At 59.5% G+C, this 18,551-nt stretch overlaps 1 protein-coding gene across 1 annotated transcript; it reads right to left on the bottom strand.

The window, feature by feature from the left end:
• Positions 1 to 1,572: 1,572 nt before the first annotated feature.
• LOC129335728 (Golgi-associated RAB2 interactor protein 1A-like) lies at positions 1,573 to 5,893 on the bottom strand. The gene is made up of 3 exons (XM_054988520.1): positions 5,753 to 5,893; positions 4,099 to 4,286; positions 1,573 to 2,212 (listed from the first exon to the last, which is right to left on the bottom strand). The coding sequence occupies exons 1-3, from the start codon at positions 5,891 to 5,893 to the stop codon at positions 1,573 to 1,575; spliced, it is 969 nt and encodes a 322-aa protein (XP_054844495.1).
• Between the last annotated feature and the right edge of the window lie 12,658 nt (positions 5,894 to 18,551).

Here is an 18,551-nt window from a genome sequence, read left to right as displayed (position 1 = left end):
GGAAACTGGACCGAGGAAGCAATGAAGCCCCCCACCCCCCACCACACACACACTTGGGAACTCTCAAGGCAGCTCTGACTCTCCCGTGCTTAGCCCTGTCTTTCGGGCCCACTGCGGGCTGCTCTAAAGCCAACAGCGAGCTCCAGGCGACAGGAACACAGGGGTGCCCTGGAGGCCACAGAACAGGCCAAGGAGTTGCTGTGGTTCGTCTCCTGCTTGGCTAGCGCAGGAGGGCCACTGCCTGTCCCCGCACTGCACGGGTGGAGGGGGGCCGCTCCAGCCAAAGACCCCGGCCAGTCATGTCGGCTTCTGAGACCCCCCTTTCCTTCAGAATTGCAGCTTGTGGTGAGAACTCCAGGCGAGCACCTGACCAGCCCCCCCCCTCCCTGTTTCTTCCAGCTGCTCTGACCATTGGGCAGCTCGTCCTAATCAATAGTTTTGAGCCTCCCCTCCTGCTCCTTGTTGAGAGGAGGGGGATCACGTCACCCATGGAGACCAAGCCACCCCCGACCGTCCCTCCTCATGGGATGGATCTCAGCCACACAACCCGACGGGGCTTCCAACTCCAGGTCGGGAACTTCTTGGAGATTCGGGGCGGAGCCTGGGAGGGGCCCCAGCCGGGCATAGCGCCACAGAACCCACCCCCAGCAACCTTTTTTCTCCGGGGGGGGGGCGATCTCTGTGCTTTGGAGATCGGCAGCAATTCCGGAAGGGGCCCGGCGCACCGGCCCCGCCTGGAGACTGGCAACCCTGCCCCCGAGGAAGCGCCCGGCCTGTGCCAGGAGGCGGCCTCCGGCCATCGGCGCCCACTCACCTCCTGGGGGCGGCCGGGGGGCTCCCTCTCCTCCACGGCGCCTTTCCGGGGGGCGACTGGCGGGCGGGCGGCCCCTTCTGGCCCCGGGGCTCCGTCCGTCGCCGGCTGCGGGAGGCCGCCGCGTCCGAGACCTGCCGGCGGGGAAAGAGGCAGAGCGGAGCGCGCTGGAGGCGCCTCTTCGCCGCCGGCGCGCTGGGCTGGGCCGGGCCGGGCCCTCGAGGGCGGCTTCCCCGTCCCCTCCTCCCGGAGCCCCGCGCCGGAAAGCGCAGCACGTCTCCCGCCGAGGCGCTCCGCTGGCCCGGCCGAGGCTTGGCCGAAGCCCCGCAGGCGTGCAGGGGGCCGCTCTTGCGCGAAGGCGCTCCTGGGGAGGCCGGCGCCGCCGGGCCAGTGGCTGCGAGGGCGCACCGGGGGTCTTTCCGCGAGCCGCTCCCCGGCTGCAGGGCGCCCGGCGGAGGCGGTCAGCCGCGGGCTGCTCTGCGGAGAAGGCCCCCCTCCTGCCCCTCCCCCTCGCCCTCGCCCGGATATCAGCAGGACAAATGAGCAAGCCGCGTCGGGGTGGGGTCCCGCAAAGGAGGCGGGAAAGTCCGGCGGAGCGTCTCCGGGAAAGCCGCCCCCCTGCGAGGCGGGCCCGGCTGCAGCAGCGCCGGAAGGCTCAGCGCTCGGGGAAGGGGGCGCGGGGGGGTAGGGGGCGCTCCTTCTGCGCCTTCCGCGGCGAAGCCCCGCCGTGACTCGTCCACCTGGGCGAGGCGGGGCGCCTCTTACGCCAGGGGCTGAACCCAGCGGGGCATCCTGGAAGCCGCCCGAGCCGCCCCGTGCTCGGGCACGGCGCGGCACAAAGGGCGCCTGGGCGGCTGCGTGGGGGCGAAGGCTGGACGCTCACGTGCCGCCCCCCCCCCATGCAGGCCCAAAGCCCTCCACGGCGGACGACGCCCGTGGCTGGACCGCGCCGCCTCCCCCTGGAGCCCTCGTGCCTCGCAGCCAGCGCCGCTCCCAGCCCGGGCGACCCGACCGCCCTTCTCGCCCCCCCCTTCTGCCCACAGCGCCGCCCCTTCCCAGCCCCCGCCTGCCTTCCCCCCCTGCTCCGGCCCTTCCCTCGGAAGCCGCCGCCGCCGCCGCCGCCGCCGCACGCGCGAGCGCCTCACCTCCCCCGAGGAGCTGCTGGAGGGGCTGCTGCCGCTGGGCACCAGGCTGTGCCGGATGTGAACTGCGGGGTCCTTGGCGGTGATGGACAGGCCCCTCTGCAGGATGTCTGCCAAGCGGCTCCACAGCCCAAAGACGGCCTTGGGATAACCCTGGTGGAGCTGCAGGTAATACACTTTCCGGGTCACCGTCTGAAGGCACAGGATCCGTTGCGCTGCGTGGTGGACAGACAGCTTGACACAGCGGAGGGGCAGCAGCCTGGGACAAAGCAAGGCAGGGGGTCTCAGGGAGAAGGCCCCGACCTCCTTGTGCCCGGGGGAGCTCCAAGGTGCAGCCCACCCAGGTGACTGGAAAGACATTTCCAGGGAGCTCTGAAGGACAGGTGCCCAGGCTGCCCCCTGACAGGGCACTCTCCATCCGCCCTTCCAGGCAGCAAACCCCCAGTTGAGGAACGCACAACAGGAGGCGCTCATTGCAGTCACACCCGGCCTGGCTTTGCAGGTGCATGAAGGGGGAGTCGAGTGCTGCGCGCAAGGTCACCGGTGGGCTTGGCCCTCTGCACCCAAGAGCCTCTTGCAACCGCTGTTCGCACTGCACTGCACATGTGCTGCACTGCAACCCCTGGCTGAAGGGCACGCACTGCAAATCTCACGGGCCAAAGGCAGAAGGAGTGGAAGGCAATGGAGTGAACAGGTGTTAATCGCAGTAAGGGGAGGAGAAAGCCAGGTGGCCCCTGTGGGGCCAGGGTGGCCTAGGATCAGGGTTTGAGAAAAGTGGGGAGGGGGAGGCTCTTCCTGGTCTAGGGGGCAGTGGGGGGGGCAGCATGGAAAGAGTGGCACAGGACAAAGTGGGCTCTCCCAAGATTTACAGCATCCCTTTTGTCCTCTAAACGGCTGAAATGGTCACTAGACCATCTTCAGCAGAAAGGAAGGACGGCTGCCGCCTGGGTAAAAAGAAAACAGCACACTTAACCAGGAAGTGCAATTAAAGCCCACAAGCCGCTCTCCGGGCTTTGGAAGGGAAGGCAACTGCTGCCAGTTTGGAGACATCTTAGCAGTTCCAACGGTCAGGGGGAAGCTGTGAGCAGCGGCCAGTGGAGCTCCGAGGGGTGCCAAGAGGCTGCCTGGGAATCTGATGCAAGCTGGGTGGGTTTACTGCCTGCTGTAGGGGTGCTTGTCGGCCTTCTCTGGAAATGAAGTACACGTCCTTCGGACAGGGCTCAGTCAGGCCCTCACCGAAGAGAACAGGACAAAAGCCCACAGCGCCCCTTCTGGACCTTCCTCCTACTTGGGGGATCAGGGAGCAAAGAAACAGGAACCCCTGAGGAGTGCAGTGACTGGGGGGGGCGAGGGGGGGCTGGAGAAACGCTGAAAGACCCTAACAAGGGCAGGCCTTGCCTGTGTGGCATGCTTGAGATTGGCAGCCGTCTCCGCCAAGGAAGGGGACAGCGCTTCAGGAGAGGGGGCCTTCTCTGCGTGCCGGGGCTGGCCTTACAGCCCAGGGGAGGCTAGCAGGGTGGGAAGGGGCTGTCCCACCCCTTGATTGCTGCTGAGACAAGCAGAAGGAGCCTCTCCAGGCAGCCCAAGAGCCTTTGCCCATACCCACTAGCCTGGCTGCCAGAAGCCAGCGTGAACAAAGACCACCCCCCAAAGACGTACAAGGCAAGTCACTACGGGGGCAAAAACTCCGAAGCTCCTGTACAGCCACCCAGAAGGCCTTTGTGCATTCCCGCACTCCCGATGTGGCACAGCCTGCTGGTCCACAGAGTAGAACAGGCAGGCAGGCTTGGGGGGGGGGCTCTGGGCCCAGGCCCTTTAGAATCTCTTGGGTCAACAGCAGCCACATAAGGAGCGCCCCTCCCTCTGCAGGATGCCAGAACACGGCAGGCAAGGGCTCACTTCTGAAGGGGCCAAAGTCCCTGGATTTGCCTCCAGAGCAGCCCAGCACCATCAGCTAACACTAAGGACCACCCCAGGGTGGGTGGGTGGGAGGCAGGTGCCAAGAGGCTGGTCGGTGCAAAGTACAGCACTGCATCCACCTGAGTCTCTGCCCAGCGGCAGCACCCCTGAGGTGCACCAGTGCCCTCCCTGGGAAGCCGCAGGGCCCAAGGGGATGCGTCCCCCGTCAGCACAGCCCCCACTCACCTGCTCAAGTCCAGCACAGGCAGCTCCGAGCTCTGCCCGTTGCCTGCCACAAAGCCTTTGCCCAGCACCTTGCGCCTGGCCATCAGCAGCACGTTAGGGAGAGGGAGGCAGGGGTCCGAAGAGGTCACCCCCATGGAGACCACGGTGGGCATATTGGTGAAGTCCACACATTTTCCAGCCTTTGTGACCTGTAGAAAGAGCCCCACCCCCCCATCAATATCGGGACCATCCAAGGAAGAGCCGTGAGCAGGGAGAGCCACCTCAGCCAGGAGAAGCTTGCCTGTGGGGCAGCCGCTCCAGGCCGCCTCCTCGGCGGAAACCGTCCTGCACTCCATCTCATCTTTGCACATGTGAACTGGAAAGGGAGACTGGGAGAAGGGGCCGTGCTGATGAGACCAGCCACCGGTCTGCTGCGCTTGTGATAGCACGGAGGGTGCCCGACACCTGGGACACCCTGCAATCGGCGCCCAGCCAACCGACTGGCGTTCAGGGCCATGGAGAACGCCAGCCCCTGCTGAGCCCGTTGACAGAATGCAACCTGTAGGAAGTGCAGACGAGGGCAACGAAGATTAGGGGGTGGAACATATTCATAGGCTGGAGAGTCTGGGACAAAAGAGACGGGGGGGGGTTATAAAATTATGCAGGGAGGCGAGAGTGGACAGAAAGACCTTTTCCTCCCTCTCTCAAGATCCTGACACGCGAGGGCATCCAATGAAGTGGAGGGACAGTAGATTCAGGAGGGACAAAAGGAAGTAATCCTTTATTCAACAAGATGTGGCGTTTTCAGCAGAGGACACAGTGGTGGTGGCCACAAGTACAGGCAGCCTTCTCAGGCGGCCAGACGGAGTCACGGAGGAGGGCTGAACGATGGGCTGCCAGCCACAGGGGGGGGGCCTCAAGGGAGCTTCCACATTCAGAGGCAGCAAAGCTCTGAACCCCGACGCGAGGAGGAAACCTCAGGGGGAGGTCCCAGCCCCTGCGCCCCGTTGCCGGCCCTTCCAGATAAGCAGCTTGCCACTGTGCAAGAATAGAGGACGTGGGAAGAGATGGGACCACGGGTCCGATACAGCGGGGTTCTTCTTGTGCTCAACGGACAATGAACTCTTCTTCCTAGGCTGGTTGTACTCATTTATTCCTGATTCAACTTTGAACCCAGCAGCCCAGAGGGGAACAGCATCTTCCCCAAACCACCCACCCGCAGGGCTCTTACATTGAGACTGACAATGAAAGCAGATTTGGGGGGCCCAGGATGGATCTGGGACCCCCAGCCTATGCAAGAGCCACACATCTTGCATGTCCTCAGTTGCTGTGTGCGTAGTGCGATCTGGATGACACCTGCTGCATGTGTGAAGAGGCTTTGGCCCTCCTTCCTGAGCCATTTTCCTCTGCAAGCCGACATGGTTTGACCCATTGGGGAACTTGTGGGTTCCCCACCCCCATCCAGCCAAACAGCCCCCATTCATGGACTATTTCAGGTCAAGAAAAGGGGTGCGTGTGAAGTCCCCCCTCTTCCCATGCCCCGTTGGTAGTCTGAATTGGGCACTGCCTGCAGGGAAACTGAAGAGAACCTGGGACTCAGAGACCCCCAATCCACCTTGTGTCCTTCCACTTGTGTTAACTCGACAACAGAGTGCAAGAAGGGGGTGGGAAATACCTGCACAAAGTCGCTCTCAAAGACAGCTGAGTTGGGGAAAAGGTTGTAATCCGGTGAACGGAGCAACTGGCAAAGCTGTCCTCCTTCCCAGGCAAGCTTCCGGCCAGCAGCGGTGTTGCCAGCCGAGACCCCACTGGCCATGGGGGCACTTGGGGCAGAACTCAAGAGGGGGGCATGCCTCACAGCCCTCTGCTGAAGGCTCCCACCTGGGTCCTCTCCAGCTGAGCTCGCCAGCCATCAGGGGCAGAGCCAACGGGGGGGGGGGGCTGTAGCAAGTGTCACAGTCCCCCAGGCAAGGGGGCGGGGCTAGCTGGCTGGGACTGTGACATCACACTGACAGCTGGCTCTCCTTGGAGACGGCAAAGGAGTAGCTGGAGAGGGGCGCTGCCTGGTTCAGAATGCTAGAAATAAGCTTGCGGGTTAGGCAGAGTTCTTCTGTGGCAAACAGTAATTCAAAAGAAAAGTCATGTACCTGGTTAATACTCTAAAAACAGGAGTACAGAAGTGGGGGGGGGGGCAGAAGAGGCACCCAGGTGCACCCCACCCCTGCAGTGGAGTCTTATTTTTCCACAACGGCATCTTTTCACTTCAAAGCGAACTCAGACTGGAGGACTTTTATTCACGCCTACCAGACTCACGCCACGCCCAATCACACCCAGGAAATCAAAAGCCTTTTTAAAAACAAGCATTTATTTAAAGGTAACAAATGACACCGCGGTAGATGTCAGCGAAGTGAGTCATCTCCTTCCTTAGGAAGGCCCAAGCAAGAAGGGGCCTCTCCGCCCCCCCCCCCCGCCCCACCTGCATCATCTTCAGCCAGGCAGAGCCCGGGAAGGTTAACTGCTCCAGGCCCCATTCAGCCCCGCCCCACAGATCTGCATCAGGGCAGCAGCTCCTGCGTTTGGAGCCTGGGAGCTTGGCTTCTTCTGGAGCGGGGGGGGGGGGCACCAAAGACCACCTGCTGCACGAAAGGCCGCCCCCAACGAAATCCCACCAGCTCGAGCTGTTCTAAAGGCCCTCTTGGCCTGTCTTCCATGGCTTCAGTGGGAGAAGCCCCCCCCTTTTGCTGTCAGGTGAGGCAGCGATTTCGAAGGGTGGGATTTCGGTGGTACTAACCCCCCCCACAACATTCCAAGCACACTCCACTGCGGAAATGACCCCTCTGGCCGTTCCCTGGCACCCAGCCCACTTGCCCCTTGCCTGGGCCTGGCCGCCAACCACCCCCGAGACGCTCGGCCACAGCAACAGAGAAGCAGGGCCAGGCCACCCGCATCCAGCCACACACCGGGCGGGAGGGAGGGCCTCTCCTCCGCTGCCGCCCCTTCCTCTCCCAGCCCAGCCCGCACTGCAAGCAGAGCCTTAAAGAGACAGCAAAGGCCTGGGAAAAGCCTTGGCAGGCCTGACACGGTTGGGCAGTCTGGTGAGAATCCGGCAAGGTCCGGCAGGGAAGTCCTCAGGAATGGATGCCACCGGGCTGGGGGAGACCAGCAGTCCTTATCTACAGTCCTCTTTCCGGCACGGCCTGCAGCAGATCAGCAACAACCTTGCAAGGCAGGCCTGGCTGACCAGCAGAGAGCGAGTCCTTGGCAGCACAGGAGCCCAGAGGGTCACCGTCACTCCCAGTTGGGCCTCCAAGCCTCAGTCTTCCTGCCGCTGCTCCGTCCTGGTCCCAGAGCCCTGCCATCACACACACACACACACACACCCCACCCCCTGGCCCTGCCCGGGCTCAGGAGTAGGAGCCGATGGCTTTGTGGGTCCGCAGTTTGGCCTGCCGCGGCAGGGCCTTGGGGAGGACACGGCCCGGGCTGCCACCGCTCACGTCGGGCCACTGGCCAGCCAGGCAGGGCTCCGGCCACCGTTGGGGCGCGGGCTCCCCGAGGAAGCTCAGCAGGCCGAAGAGGACCGAGAGGAGGGAGAGCAGCAGGCCCAGCAGGTACAGCCGCAGCAGCCACGGCATGGTCCGGCGGCGAGGCGAGGCGGGGCGGCGCTCCTGCAGACGAAGAAGAAGGAGGGGCGGCGGCCTCAGACGGGGCGGGCGCCAGGGCCAGCTCCGGCCAGGGCAAGGCAGGCGCGGCGCCCCGCGCTACTCGAGCGCACCGGAGCGGCGGCGGCGCTCTGGCAAGACCTGCCGGCCGCCAGAGGGGAGGCGCGCAGGAGAGAGGAGAGCCCGACGGCCGAGCCGCGCAGCCAGAGAGGGACGCGGGAGGGCGGCTGCCGGAGGCGGCGCGAAGAAGGGCCCGGAGCCGCAGAGCCGGAGCGCGCAGCCAGGCCCCCGCGGAGGCGCCTGCAGGGAGGGCCGGCGGGCCGGCCTCTGAGCACGTGCCGAGGGCCTGCCCGGCGCCGCTCCTGTTCTCGCTCGGGAGAGCTGCGCGGCTCCTCCCCGCAGATAGACTGCCTCCGGGGCTGGAGGGGCGCCTGCCCGGCCGCGAGGGAGGGAGGTGGGGGCACTCACCGGCGCCGAGAAGCCCGTCGAGGCGTCTCTTCGGCCTCCCGCCAGCGCCACGCAGCGACCCTCCCCGCTGCCTCCGCCTGCTTTTATAGGCCCGCCGGAGCAAAGGGGAAGAGGGCGGGGCGCCCGTCGAGGGCTTTGCGGGAAAGAGGCGCCGGGCGGGCCGCCCGCCGGGGCAGGGAGGGGCGCCCGCAAACGGCAAGGGGCCACGCTGCGCACGTGCCGCACGCCGGCAGGGCCAGCCGCTGGGTAGACGTGGCGGCTGCGGGGCCTGCCTGCCTCCTCCTCCTCCTCCTCCGGCGGTGACCTTGCGCCTACTGGGCGCTTGGCCAGCGGCGGGGGAAGGCTCGCCTCTCGCTGCCCTGCCTGGAGCTGCCGCGGCGGCTTCCCGGCCTGGCAGAAGGCTAATCTAGTGGGGCCCCCTCCCGGGGACCCCCAGCCAACGCGGCCACCCCGTCCCGGCAAAGGGCCGCAGCAGTGCACTGACGGAGCGGCTTCCTGCCTTGCGCTGACCCTCCGCGGCCTTCCCAGGGCCTTTCGCCTACATCCCCGCCCTGCCCTTTAACCCCCACCGGCCTTTCCGTCTCCCAGGGCGGCGGGGCATCCCTGCTTTGGTCACTCAGGCCAGCCTGGAAAGAAGCCCCCAGGCGAGGGCAGAGCCGGCTGCAGACCCTCCCTGGCAGGGTCGGGGCCCGCCCGGCCTGGCACTCCCCTCTTCCTGGAGCAGATGGACTGGCATGAGGGGTTCAGTCGAGCAGCCCTTTGAGGGGCAGCAGGCCCAGGAAAGCTCCCACCCCCACCCCGGCTGCTGGCCAGAACCCACGCCAGAGGGCAGGCCGGCCACTGTCGCCGCCATGGCATCTCTCTCCCCTCCACCAGGTGATGCGCAGTGACCCACCAGGAGGTGCAAATGGGAACCAGCAGCTCCCAGTGACCCGGAGGGAAGGGCACACTCGCTGGGGAAGGGGGAAGGCTGCTCCCGCGCATTGCGCCAGCTCAAATCTCCCCTCAGCTAGACTGCCTGGAGCTGTGGGCACGGATGAGGAAGCGGGAGGGCAGCTGAGCCCTGTGCAGCTCGGAGGGCAGGGTCTGGGCTGCTGCTTGCGCAGGCCCCTCTTGGCCCCTGTCCCTGCGGGCCTCCCCCAGAGCTGGATTTTTCTGCCAGGTGACGCCGCCAAGTCCTTCAGAAACACATCGTCTTACCAGGCTTTCGAGCAGGGACTTTCCCTCCCCCCAAGCCCTGCTTCTCTTTTCGGGATCCTTTTCACACTGTTTATGTTCAGTGATGTAATATGCTCAAGAGGCGGCATAGAAATATCCTCTATAAAGAAATATTGGGGGGGGGGGCCTCTGGCCTGGTTCTGCCGGCGAGGCTAGCCATGGCTTGCTGGTTTCCTGGTTTCCCTGCCTGTGAGAAAGCAGAAGAGGGGAGCCCGTTTGATCAGAAAGCAGCCCGGGGGGGGGGGGGCAGGCAAAACAGGCTCTCCCGCTGGCCTGGCTGCTCCTCCATTCCTGTGTGGTCATCCCCCCCCCCCACCGCCGCATCAGATTAAAGAAATAAGTTTGGAGCTGCTTTCCTGGGCCTGGTCTGAGGAGCGCAGGTGGAGCCCCCCCCCCCCACGATGGATGCTGCTCCCGCCACATAAACAATCTAGGTGGAATAGGGCAGGCCGCGCCAGGCCAGGCCTCTTCTCCCTGAGAGGCGAATCTTGTTTTTTTCTGAATGGAGGAACATTCCGTCACTTGCAGTCTGGCACAAGCCGGTCTGAGTCCCTGCCAGGGGGTGTGATGCAAACAACAGCCCACTTCAGGCTGGTGCAGTCAGGAGCAGAGGGGCTGGGGGGGGCTGGACTCCTCACCTGTTGAGCCCCCGCCCTTCCTGGTCGGGCTGATGCAAGAGAGTGGAAACTGTGCTGGGTGGGCCAGAGCAGCTGAATGGAATTCGGAGGGGGGGAGGTGGTCTTAAACCCTCTGGGAAGGCTTCCAGGGCATTAGGAGCAGCCATGCGGGGCAAAGGGCGCCTCCGGAAGGAGCCTTGGTTGCGGGCACAAAAACCTGCCACAGAGCCCCGGTATTGGTTTTAAGATGCAAAGACTGCAGCTGCCCCTTAAGAGGACACTTTTATCCTGCCTCGTAAAAAGAGCGAGGAGAGAGCTGGGCCTTTACATAGGTGGGGGAAGCGTTCTCAAGCCCCTCCCCGCCCCTGCTCAGCCCGTGCCCCCAGGGCTGACCTTTGCCTTACTTTCTCTCTCTGGCTGCCATGTGCCTTTTCATCCTAGCAGGGCTGGGTGGGCGAAGGAGCCCCTTTGAAGATGTGTGTGTTACTGCCAAGTTGCACAGATGCCAAATACTCTGGGGCATGGATAGCCGATTCCCCCCCCCCCCGCCAAATTGCTCCTGGGCCCCTTGCCGCCCCCCCCCCCCCCGTGACCTCTCTGGAGGCCTCCTCCATTGGCTATGCTCCAGCTGCCACTGACAGCCATGTGGCCTCCTTTGTGAAGGACGGAGCCTGGGAGACGCCTGCTGCTCCCTGGAGCCCAGGCCCAGGTTGGAGTGAATGGAGCCACACAGCAGTGTGTGTGTGGCACGAGGGACCCTGCATGGGTGCATGCCAGAGGACAGCGCAGATGGGTCCCTCCAGGGTGGTGGCAACCAGGAACTTTCCAGTCTGACCCAAGGAGCCTGCAGAGGCTATCCTGTGATAGCGAGCACTTGGGGGTGCCTATTGATTGGCAATACGTACAGGGAAGACAAAAGGAAAGACCGGTTTACTCAGCGAGTGGTTAAAAGGGAGGCATTTGCTGCCAGAGGGTGCAGAGACGGCCACAGGCCTGGAGAGCCTTAGAATGGGATTGGGCAGGTCCGTGCTCCACCAGTGGCTGGCTACCAGCCACGGGGACTACAGGGAACCTCCATATTCAGAGGCAGTCTACCTCTGCATTCCAGTGCCAGGGGCAACATCAGAGGAAGGCCTCGGCCTCTGTGCCCTGTTGGCCCTGCAGAGTTGGCCACCGTGTCAGGCAGGACGCTGGCCCCCATGGGCTCTCCCTGGTCTGATCCAGCAGCCCCTTGCTTGAGTTTTCATAAAAGAGCAGCCCCAGAGGAGCTGCGGCGGGGGGGGGGGGGGCTGCCGCCTAAAGAGCTGGCCAGGGGGTGGCTCACTTGTGAAGGGGCTCCTGGACTGCTCCGCTGATGTCAGGTGGTCCTTCAGCAACTCTCCGGTGATGCTCTTTAGCTGCATCCAAGAAAAGCTTCCCCTGCCCATTTCTTTGTGTTAAACTCTATTAAAGGGATGGGCCATTTTTGGTTGGCAAAGCCAGGCTTAGATGACCTTTTAGGTTCCCACAATGGCCTAACATTTGCAAGAGGCATTTCCAGGGCCTCCCCAATTGTGCAGTCCCCCCAAGCACTTCCTTGGGTGGGGAGATCGGCTGATGGCCGACTCTTCTCCTGTCTGCAGGAACCCTGCCGGCTGATGTCCACCCTTCTTCCCCCCAGCCCATCTGCTGAGAGGGGACTACAGGATGGCAGGATGTGGGATTCCACGTGCGTGCGAACCGCTGCATTGGGCCCCTGTGCCACATGTGAGTGAACATGCCCCGACAGCCCCTGAGGTTGAGCACAAAGGGAGGAGGGCCTGACCCAAGCAGTTCTCCTCTGGGGCCTTCCCCATGCCACCCAAGGGGCTGGCTCATGCTTTGCTGCCCCTGGCACCCTCTGTGGTATTGCCCAGGCTCTGGAGGTATATTTTGTGGGGTTGCCCCAATCCTAGGCAGCTGCTCTCTTCCAGCACAGCTCGTCCTCCGCACAAGAGCCTCGGCATCCTCACTTGGGGTCTGGGAGAAGGTTGATGCTAAAAGAAACTTGATGCCGCCTTCTCTCCTCGGCACAGGGCTGTAGGATGGGAGTGTCCGCCAAGCCCACGTGTCTCCCGGCTCAAGGGAGGGTTGCCCCCTTTCAGCCCACCTGGTGCCACAATCACACCAGTGTGTGTCAAGCAGAAAGTGGGTTGACTGCGGGGCAGAGAGAGCCAAAGACCTGAGAGGGACATGCAGAGTGGCCCTCGTGCTGTGGAGCAGCACCCAAGCACTCTGCGATCACTGCCACGGAGCGATGGGTGCAGTTCCCAGTCGTAAGACACCCACCCCACCCCTTGCTTGTCCCAACTTCAGTCTGAAGACCAGCTCGGCTCTGCTTTGGAAGGGCAACTGCCCCCCGCCCGGGCTGGGCACAAGCAGGCCTTGGCTCCTAAGACTTTGCATGAGCATTCTGAGCGCCAGGGAGGCCCTCCGACCCAGACAACTGGCGGGCATCTCGACAGGCAGCCAAACCTGACCCAGACAGGCTGGCTATTTCTCTCACCAAGCAGGGCAGGAAGGCCAGTGAGCCCGGCCACGCCTGATGGAATATGGGGAGGGGGCTGCCCTGCCCTGCCTTCAGCCCACGCAGCAGGAGGCCTGCCGCATTGCTCTCTTCTGCAGGAGCACCAGGAGCACGGTCTGCGTTGATTCCCTTCCGTTTTGCCTGCGTCAGGCATGGGATGGGAGGCAGCCAAAGGTCGGGCCTAGTGAGGAAGACGGGGTGCAAATCTGTCTTCCTTTCTTGGCACAGCCAGGTGGCAGCCGAGCAGGTCTCCCGGCTGGTTGCTGCCGTTTTCTGTGGGAGAACACCTAGGTCTCTCGTGAATAGGCGGTAGGTAGCGTCATGTCTGCACCCTGCATTCATGTTGTTGTCTTACGTGTTGCACCGTTGCTAATACTGTGCCTTGATTTCAGGTTGCAAATGCTTTAATCATCACTTTCATTTCTCTCCCTCTACCAGCCTGAGAACACAGCTGTGGTATCTCTTTCTTTGAAGTTCACTGAAATGACCTTGTACTGTCTGAAATGTTGCCGTTTCTCTGTACGCCTTTTTGTCCAGCTAAACTCCAGAAGAAGTTCCCAGACTCGTTCCCCTCCCAGTTCTGTGGTCTGGATGGGGGTGGGGGGTGGGGAACGTTTGAGTATTTAGAACTGTATTTTCCTCAAGTCTCTGTTCCTATCAAGGAAGCGTGCACTGCTTGGATGCTCCCTTGCCTCTGAGCAAATCTATGGACATATATATGGAAAGAACTGGATTTCTGAATAAAATCCGTTTAACCGGGAACCCGTGTCTCGCTGCGATGGTCCACGGATCTGTCTGTGGGAATTTGGCAAGTGTTTCCATTTCAGTCATGAAAGAGTTAAACTGTTTGTGTTACCTACTTAATTAGTAAACATACTTTGAATGTAACCATTGGAGCTTCGCATAAGATTCCCGCCATAGAAAGGGGAGTCACTAAGCATAATGAAGTAGGATTCGGATTTTCTATTGGGCAGTTTGTTTATTGGGGGCCATTAATGGATGCTACGTACTGAAGTTTTATTGCTCTTTGTTCACTTCCACTTCCACTTCTTCACTTCTTCTTGTCTCTACTCTGAGTCACTTATCTAGCAAGATGTAGTCAGCTTAGCAATTTATTATTTTCTCCAAATGTAACCCTAATTTTTTAGCCTTTAGTAAAGTATTCTTACAGAGCTACACTGGAGTGTGTGTTTGTGAATCTATTCTCATTACTTCCAGTGCGCAATCTTTGCACAATCTCTGCTATATTTTCCTACACTGTCTACCATATCCTGTCATCCATAGCCTGGCAAGTGGGCCTTCAGCAACTGGCATACGGCTGCAGTGAGGGTTCTCCTACCCTCCCATTTTTTCCTCACAACAACTCTGTGAGGTCAGTTAGCCCGGGGACTTCCCTTTCCGATTTGGAATCAGGCATTGCCCCGATCACTGTTGTCTGCGGGGCCTCTCCTTGAAGACTACCCTTGAAAGGGAACTTCTGGAAGAGCAAAGTGTGGGGGAGCAGCTCCGGGGTGGGGAGGGACTAGAGAGGCACACTTTGTGGGGACTGCCATTTCCCGCCTGGCTTCCAGAAAGCCAAGCTTCAGCTAACCACCAGACATCAGTCCTCCATGGCGGAGATGTCATAAGAACATAAGAGAAGCCATGTTGGATCAAGCCAATTGCCCATCCAGTCCAACACTCTGTGTCACACAGTGGCCAAAACCCAGGTGTCCTCAGGAGGTCTGCCAGTGGGGAAGGGACACTAGAAGCCCTCCCACTGATTGCCCCCCCACAAACACCAGGAATACAGAGCATCACTGCCCTAGACAGAGAGCTCCATCTATACCTTGTGGCTAAGAGCCACTGATGAACCTCTGCTCCACATGTTGATCCAATCCCCTCTTGAAGCTGTCTATGCTTGAAGCTGCCACCACCTCCTGTGGCAGTGAATTCCATGTGTTAATCACCCTTTGGGTGAAGGACTTCCTTTGCTCCGTTGTAATCCAACTGCTCAGCATTTTCATTGAGTGCCCACGAGTTCTCGTATTGTGAGAACGGGAGAGAAATACTTCTTTCTCTACCTTCTCTATGCCATGCATAATCTGGTAAACCCCTATCATGTCACCCCTCAGTCGTCGCTTCTCCAAGCTAAAGAACCCCAAGCGCTTTAACCTTTCTTCATAGGGGAAGTGTTCCGTCCCTTTAATCATTCTAGTTGCCCTTTTCTGCACTTTTTCCAGGGCTATAATCTCTTTTCTGAGGTGTGGTGACCAGAATTGTACACGCTATTCCAAATGAGGCCGTACCATTGATTTCTACAGGGGCATTATGATACTAGCTGATTTGTTTTCAATACAGTCACACACTGTATTGATATTTTCAGTGAGTTATCCACCACGACTCCAAGATCTCTCTCTCGGTCAGTCTCGGCCAGTATGGACCCCATCATTGTGTATTTCTATTTGGGATTTTGGGCCCCAATGTGCATTACTTTGCACTTGGCCACGTTGAACCTCATTGGCCACGTTGACGCCCACTCGCCCAGCCTCGACAGATCCCTTTGGAGTGCCTCACAATCCTCCCTGGTTCTCACCACCCTGAACAATTTAGTGTCATCCACAAACTTAGCCACTTCACAGCTTACTCCCAACTCCAAATCATTAATGAACAAGTTAAAAAGCACCGGACCCAATACTGAGCCCTGCAGTGCCCCACTGTTTACCACCCTCCACTGTGAATATTGCCCATTTATCCTTACTCTCTGCTTCCTATTCATCAGCCAGTTTTTGATCCACAAGAGGACTTGTCCTTTTACCCCATGACTATTGAGCTTACTTAGCAGCCTTTGATGAGGAACTTATCAAAAGCTTTCTGGAGTCCAGGTAGACAACATGTCAGCTTGGCCTCCTTCACACCGTCTTCCCTCAACAGGCTGATCCCAAGCAGAGGCTGGTGGAAGCCAAGCCAGTCCCTCCAGGGCAGACCGGGAGAACTCCCTCACAGTGGGAGGGGCAGGGGTGACCAGCTGGAGGCTGTCTCTGGGGTGGGGTGGGGGGTCTGTAGCAGAAGGCAGGGACAGCTTCTCCCTCGCACTGAGTTGCTGGCTGGGCCTTGCTGTTCGCGTGCCCCTGCCCCTCCTCACCGTGGCTCAGCACCTGCCTGCCCGATGCTCCCAAGAGACAGATGGAGGGTGAAGTACTGCGGGAAGCTCTGGGGCAGCCAGTGCCTGGCAGGGGCTTGAGGTCCAGTGTCCGCAGGGAGGGGCACCGTTGCCACACTAAGCATGGGGTGTGAAATGCACTGGCTGGGGTTGCTCCGCCTCCTGTGCCAGCAGTGCCTCCGGACACGCCTGCCCCCCCCCCGCCACATACTGGACCATCTCCAGGGCAGATACTAAATGGACCCAGACAGCCACCCAGGGCATTCTGGGACAGTCTTGGAAGTGCCGCATTTTGGCACCCCTTTTCAGAGGGGGCGAAGCTTCTGGGGTGGAGTTCTGATGCAGGTTTTAGGCTCCGCAGGGGCTGGGCAGGACTAAGTCCCCCCAGAAAGGAATTCTTCTTCTTTTCATTGCAGAGTCTGGAGAGAGGAAAAGATCCGGTCAGAAAGTGCGAGAATCACGCCCCGTCTCTGACCGCTGCATCCGGCCTCTGCTCTGGGTCTGAATCAGCCCCTCTCGTGGTGGGGGGGCGTTGTTCAGCCTTTCCTTGTGGCTTCCGTCTCCTCTGCCCAGGGCCCTGCAATGGCGCGGCGCACTCCATGCTGCTGGGTTTGTGGGGCCTCCTCCCCACCCCTTCTTCGGCTTGTACCCTCCCTCGTATGTGCTTTCTGGCAGTCTCGTGTCTGAAGAAGGGAGCTGTGACTCTTGGAAGCTTACACTCTGAAAATCGTGTGGATCTCTAAGGTGCCACTGCACGCAGATCCCGCCGTCCTGGCAGTCCGCTAGCCGTGCCTCTGGCACTGTGTGCCGTGGGCCATGATGGCTTTTTGCTGCAGTCTCTGGCTGTGCTGTTCAGCTGCTGCAAAATTCAATAGCCGCCCAGTGGCTTATCATGTTTCACAAGGTGCCTCCTTTGATTAGATCTGATTTTCTGTTAATGTTACCTTGTATGTCAGCAGTTGGGAGCGGTTCCCCTACCCCATGTTCTGACTGATTTGAAGACTCCTTTGATTGGATCTTGTTTTAAATTAACCTCTCCTTGTAACACACACACACTACCTGTTGCCTCAATGCTGTTACCTGTAGCTTTTAATATACGGCCATGGGCCTTCCCGGGTGCACAGGGCGGTGCGCTCTGCCTACGGTTGCCAGTCTCCTTAGGGGGCCTGGAGTCCTCCTGCAATTGCCACTGGTCTTCAGGAGACAGAGATCAGTTTCTCTGAAGGGGAGTGGCAGTTTTGGAGATGGGGGGGCAGACTCAGTGCCGGACTCCATCCCTGCTGGCTCCCCCCTCTCTTCAAAATCTGCCTTACCCAGGCACAGCCTCTAAATCCCAGGAATTTCCCAGTCCGGAATTAGCAACTGTACCTCTGACTCATGAAAGCTTTCTCCTGGATACATTTAGTTAATCCTTGAGGTGCCCCAAGCCAGCACAGGGGGCAGGGGGGCGTGGGAAGACGGCTGCCACTTGTTTAGGACCCATGCTGAGCATCTGTTTTCCTCCTCTTGCCTGGTTTGTATTGGAGGTGCGTGCCTTTGGGTGTGGGCCAGAGGGCGATATGGTGTGTCCTTAAATATCCCAGTACAGGATGTATAGTGGACCTTTGTATTTCCTATTTATTTTTATTTCCTATTCTATTGTTATTTTTGGTCAACCTAACCCCTAAACTCCGGTCTGGGGTGATTTAATCTTTCAGAGCTGCAATACCACACATGTCCACTGGAGAGCTGCATAGGCCAAGTGCTGGCTCATTTGGTTCTGTTTTGGGGCGCCAATGGGACAGAGGCGGGTTTGTGTTGTGCCCCAAATTCATATATACTGGAAGGAGGGCTGTATAACCAAAGATGAATATAAACAGCTTTCCGCTGCTTGCAGAGAGAGTTTTAGAAAGGCTAATAAAGCTCAATATGAGCTTAGGCTAGCGAGAGAGGCTAAACACAACAAAAAGGGTTCCTTGGTTATGTTTGGAGCAGGAAAAAGGATAAGGAAGTGTTAGGCCCACTGCAAGGTGAGGAAAGTGCGATTTTAACAGGTAGTAAGACGGTAGAACTGCTGAATTCCCCCTCGGTATTCACTCGGTATTCACTTGCAAGGTGAACTGAGCTCACCCTGGCAAAAAGGGAACACGTGAGGAAGAAATGGAATTGCAGCCTAGGATAGACATCAGGGTGGTACGTAAACACCTGGCTTCTTTAAATTAAATCACATCCTCGGGACCAGATGAATTTCACCCTAGGGTACTCAAGGAAATTGCTGGTGTAATTGCTGCGCCTCTGTCTATCATCTTTGAGAATTGCTGGAGTGACATGTCAGAAGACAGACAGAAGGTGACATGTCAGAAGACTGGAAGTGAGCAAATGTTGTCCCAATCTTCACGAAGGGGAAAAAGTTGGAGCCAGGTAACAATGTCAGCTTGACCTGTCAGCTTGACCTGTCAGCTTGACATCCATACCTGGAAAGATCTTGGAACAAGTAATCAAACATTCGGTCCTTGAGCATTTAGAAAAGACGGCTGTGATTACTAAGAGTCAGCCTGGGCTCCTCAAGAACAAGTCATGTCAGACTAACCTTATCTCCTTTTTTGAAAGAGTTACTACTTTGTTGGATCAGGGGAATGCTGTGGACATAGTTTTATCTTGATTTCAGTCAGGGTTTTGATAAGGTTCCAAATGATATTCTTGTTGACAAGTTGTAGAATGGATCCTATGACTGTTATGTGGATGTGTACCTGGTGGCAGATCACACCCAAAGAGTGCTTGTAAATGGTTCCCCATCCTCTTGGAGAGGAGCGACAAGCGGAGTGCCTCCGGGATGAGCCCTG

Source organism: Eublepharis macularius, chromosome 9 (assembly GCF_028583425.1).
Source record: "Eublepharis macularius isolate TG4126 chromosome 9, MPM_Emac_v1.0, whole genome shotgun sequence".
NCBI lineage: Eukaryota > Metazoa > Chordata > Lepidosauria > Squamata > Eublepharidae > Eublepharis > Eublepharis macularius.
Note: the sequence above shows the minus strand (reverse complement) of the source record. Positions and strands in the feature narration are given on the sequence as shown.

Bases quoted from the DNA above. Each gene is read 5' to 3' on its own strand.
- LOC129335728 (XM_054988520.1), bottom strand. From the start codon at position 5,893: ATGGCCAGTGGGGTCTCGGCTGGCAACACCGCTGCTGGCCGGAAGCTT. The intron at 4,287-5,752 runs GTATTTCCCACC...CTCTTTCTACAG, and splicing joins TTGAGAGCGACTTTGTGCAG to GTCACAAAGGCTGGAAAATG. The intron at 2,213-4,098 runs GTGAGTGGGGGC...GCTTTGTCCCAG, and splicing joins CCTGTGCTGGACTTGAGCAG to GCTGCTGCCCCTCCGCTGTG.